Here is a 4,416-nt window from a genome sequence, read left to right as displayed (position 1 = left end):
AGGTTAGTTAGAGGTTAGTAGTTAGTTAGTGAGTGAGTTAGAGGTTAGTAGTTAGTGAGTGAGTTAGAGGTTAGTTAGAGGTTAGTAGTTAGTTAGTGAGTGAGTTAGAGGTTAGTAGTTAGTTAGTGAGTGGGTTAGAGGTTAGTAGTTAGTTAGTGAGTGAGTGAGTTAGAGGTTAGTAGTTAGTTAGTGAGTTAGTTGGAGGTTAGTAGTTGTACTGGTGTCTTGTGTGTGGAGTTCCTTCTTCATCACATATTTGGTAAAACAGCAAAAAGTAACAGATATTGTGTTGAACAGTCCTCTGGATGCTCTGAACTGTAGAGGTTTCAGGTTTACACAGCGAGGTGTCGTCTGCAGGTGTGATGCTTTTATTTATCTGTAGCTGAACGCAGTGGGCCCAGGATGGATCTCTGAGGGGCACTCAGTCTGCTCAACTATCATTCTATCAATAGACACCACTACTGTTACTCTGATAGCATCAGTGTACAACAGTCTCACGCTTTGGTTCTGAAGTGGTTGCGTATCATTAGTTCACTTTCAGTCTGCTGCTTCTCAGCAATGAGACGAAGCCGTTTCAGAGATGAGCTCTGGAGCACACGGCTGATGAAGATGATTAAGATGACCGAACATTAGTCAATGGGATCTCGTGAAGTTGCTTAACTGTCTGTGAACTCTTTGTTGATCATGAACTGTGTGCAGGTGGAATCACTGCTGACACAGAGAAGCAACATGTACTTTAGTTCAACAGCTGCCGTCTGGTGTTTGATCTGAACATCGTCGTTCTGATTCATGTTTTATCCCCTCAGGAGGACGTCATGATGGAAACACAGGTGCAGTCATGTGGCGTGATGTGAAGATGTTTTGCACCTAATATTGAAGTGTTGTTTCTCTCACTAACATGTTAACGAGCTGCCCAAGGTGTGACCTCCAGTCTGTAATCGCTGTGTGTGAGACGTCTCTGTTCACAGGCTGCAGGTCTTTATTTCAGGACTAAAGTAGTGTGTGTGAGATGTGTACAAGCACGTATATTAAGTGTGTCCTTCGTGTCTCAATGCTGACTTCCTCCACTCCACAGGGGGGTCACTGCATGGCAAGTGAAATGAAAGCTTCCTAATACATAAGAAGATGAAAGCTGTTGTTCACCTGATCCACTCCTTAAAACATCATGAAAGTGGAACAATTAAAGAAAAAGTAAAGAATGAAAAACTGAAGTAATGGAGGAGGACTGAAGCCCCCTTTGTCTCTTTAAATGTGTGATTACTAATGAAATATCTCCATCTTCTCCCATCTGTCCTCCATTTCATCATCTCATCCTTCTGTCGCCCTCCTACTCCTCCTCCTACTCCTCCTACTCCTCCTCCTCCTCCTCCTTGGTATCACCCTGCATACAGGAGGAGGAGGCGCTGCGTGTTCAGGTGAAGGACCTGGAGGAGAAGCTGGAGACACTGAAGATGAAGCGGACGGAGGACAAGGCCAAGCTAAAGGAGCTGGAGAAGCACAAGATCCAGCTGGAGCAGCTGCAGGAGTGGAAGACGAAGATGCAGGAGCAGCAGGCTGAGCTGCAGAAACAACTGAAGGAGGCCAAGAGGGTGAGAAGCTGCAGACCCATGAGTAGATGTTCAGATGCTACAGAGGAGACTTAAGATAGGAATATGAGATGATATATGATGTAATAGTGTGACATTCAGATGAGTAATAGTAACGTGTGAACTATATGTTAACAAGTTGTGCAGGAATTGTGTTTTTCATGAACTTTGATTCTTTCTTAGTTAGTTCTGAACGTAAATGTTACAGAGAAATAATAAACCAAACTTATTATTGTACATGTTGAATAGAGAAGAACAAAACAATGTACTAAATGTAACGTTTAGGTAACATAACTCTGCTTAATAACTGTGTAGTTTTATATTAACACATATAAAAGGCAGGAACAGATCAGAGTGGACTAGACAGTATTTCAACTAATACGACACAAAACCACACTGCATACATCATAAACAGATTATTATTATAACCACAGCTATACAATACAATACTGCCTGTAAATGAAGAATTCACTTCATTTAAAGACACAAACGAGCAATGAAGTGAAATAATGCACAAAGAGAGAAACATTTCCTTGCAGGTGTTAAAGATTGTATTGCGACTCTATGGACAATAACTAACTAACTAACATAATGATCTGTGTGTAGGAGGCAAAGGAAGCCCTGGAGGCCAAGGAGCATTACATGGAGGAGATGTCGGACACAGCGGACGCCATCGAGATGGCCACGCTGGATAAGGAGATGGCCGAGGAGAGGGCGGAGTCTCTGCAGCTGGAGGTCGACTCCCACAAGGAGAAAGTGGACGAGCTCACCATGGACCTGGAGATCCTCAAGCACGAGATCGAGGAGAAAGGTGGGGCTGAGACGTTCAGTTATCTGTGCTCCACATTGTGAACCCTGCACTGACGGGAGTCACCTCTCAACACTTTCATTAAGGCAGCACTGGCTTTTCTTTCTGCTTTGATACTTAAAGTTTGAATAATTAAGGCCTAAAACAGGCTGAACATTCTCTGAACAGAAGGGAACTAAATGAAATGATTTACTGCATGTTGGAATCAGAAGTTTCAAGGTGGAATCAACAACGGATGAATTATTTTCTGCTGCAGAAAAGAGTTGAATAAATCCCGCAGGATGCTGCAGAGCTCAGCTGTGTTCTCTGTGTTCCTCACAGGTTCGGATGGTGCTGCGTCCAGTTACCATGTGAAGCAGCTGGAGGAGCAGAACGGGAGGCTGAAGGAAGCTCTGGTCAGGTGTGTGTTGCTTCATTTAAGTTGACAGTGAATCGGGATCAGAAAGGTTGAGATCTTAACAGAAACACAAGCAATCAAACAAGACATGATCTTCATATCTGATCAACCAGCAGTGAGATGAGATGAGAAGTCTGATCCTAACTGTGGTTGTGACTGAAGAACAGGATCATTTTTCATTCTTTAGGTTCATCTGTCTGTGAAACAGGTGGAAGAAAATGTAAGCTTTGTTTATGTAATACTCGTGTTGGCCACAGGGGGCTGAAGTGCACCAGTCTGTTTTATAAATAGTTGATGTTCTTAGGTGTTGCTGTTGACCCCGTGCTTCATTCAACCCCACTTCAAGCATCCGTACATCCTTTAAGTCATAACAACAGAAGAGAAAGTTAGAAGATGGATCACCTGAAGTTCTCTTTCTCACTTGCCTCTCAGGGTTTTTGTATATTTTCTGTTCTGCAGTGTAGTAGACGTAGAATGTGGATTCCAGTGTTTCCTTTAATACAAAAGGTTTGGAAGCTTCTTCTTCATCCAGGTCTTAATGGTCTTTAATGGTCTTTAATGGTCTCAATGGTCTCAATGGTCTCAATGGTCTGTCTTCTCTGTGTTGCAGGATGCGTGACCTGTCGTCGTCGGAGAAGCAGGAACATGTGAAGCTGCAGAAGCAGATGGAGAAGAAGAACGTGGAGCTGGACACTCAGAGGAGCCAGAAGGAGAAGCTACAGGAGGAGATGACAGTGGCAGAAAAGACCATCGACGAGCTCAAAGAACAGGTCAGTGCTTCTGAGCTGCTGCAGTGACATCAATCAGTCTGCAGGCCGCCAGGAGGAGGATGATGAGGATGATGATGAGGATGAGGTGCTTTGTCTCAGGTGGATGCAGCCTTGGGGGCGGAGGAGATGGTGGAGATGCTGACAGAGAGGAACCTGGACCTGGAGGAGAAAGTCAGGGAGACGAGAGAGACGGTCACTGACCTGGTGAGTGGAACATCAGTTCATTGAGTTTAAATGAACTTAAATGTGAGAGATCAGCTAACTTGATTCAGTTTGTCCAATTAAATAATGTAACACTAATACTAACAGAGTCTGGTGCATCTCCGTGTGTATTAATACAACTGCAGGAGGTCAGAGAGAGTTACTGCTGACTCATTCCTCATTGATATGAGCAAAGTCATTCATGTATGTGCTGCCCTCTGCTGGCTGCTTCTGTTCAGTTACTATTTGAATTATGGTTTAAATATGAAGGCCACATTTCTTTAGGTAATAATAGTATTTTAATTAGTGCTCCTCTGTTAATCATTGACCTCGGTCTGTCGTTGTCTCGGTCAACAGTGATCACTTCCAGTATGAGCAGAGATTTCATGATAAACCAACATGAGACGAATGTTTCTGTTACCGGATAAATGGGCCAATCGTGGGAGTTTCCTTCTTTTCATTACAGAATGTTATTAGTTTTCTACAGAAAGCGTTCTCGAGTCAATAACACACAAGATTAAACTGATGACTTGAGTTATTACATCATCAACCAAAACATCAAGTGAGTTAACAGCAGTATTAGTAAAGCCGTGGCCAACCTTGTTGAAGCTCGAAAGAACAAAGACTGGTATATATATATATATATACATACAT

General features: G+C 43.1%; 1 protein-coding gene across 1 annotated transcript in view; it reads left to right on the top strand.

Annotated features, from left to right (window-relative positions):
* The window catches only part of LOC116399912 (dynactin subunit 1-like), a 38,897-nt gene that overhangs the window by 21,340 nt on the left and 13,141 nt on the right, over window positions 1-4,416 (top strand). The window contains exons 9-13 of the mRNA XM_031877400.1: window positions 1,392-1,589; window positions 2,193-2,397; window positions 2,716-2,794; window positions 3,402-3,561; window positions 3,661-3,765. Coding sequence (XP_031733260.1) covers window positions 1,392-1,589; window positions 2,193-2,397; window positions 2,716-2,794; window positions 3,402-3,561; window positions 3,661-3,765 — 747 coding nt within the window. The remainder of the gene's footprint in view (window positions 1-1,391; window positions 1,590-2,192; window positions 2,398-2,715; window positions 2,795-3,401; window positions 3,562-3,660; window positions 3,766-4,416) is intronic.

The sequence above is a fragment of the Anarrhichthys ocellatus genome, unplaced genomic scaffold, assembly GCF_004355925.1.
Source record: "Anarrhichthys ocellatus isolate YVR2014 unplaced genomic scaffold, GSC_Weel_1.0 scaffold135, whole genome shotgun sequence".
NCBI classification, from domain to species: Eukaryota; Metazoa; Chordata; class Actinopteri; order Perciformes; family Anarhichadidae; genus Anarrhichthys; species Anarrhichthys ocellatus.
This window is presented reverse-complemented; position numbering and strand designations above follow the sequence as displayed.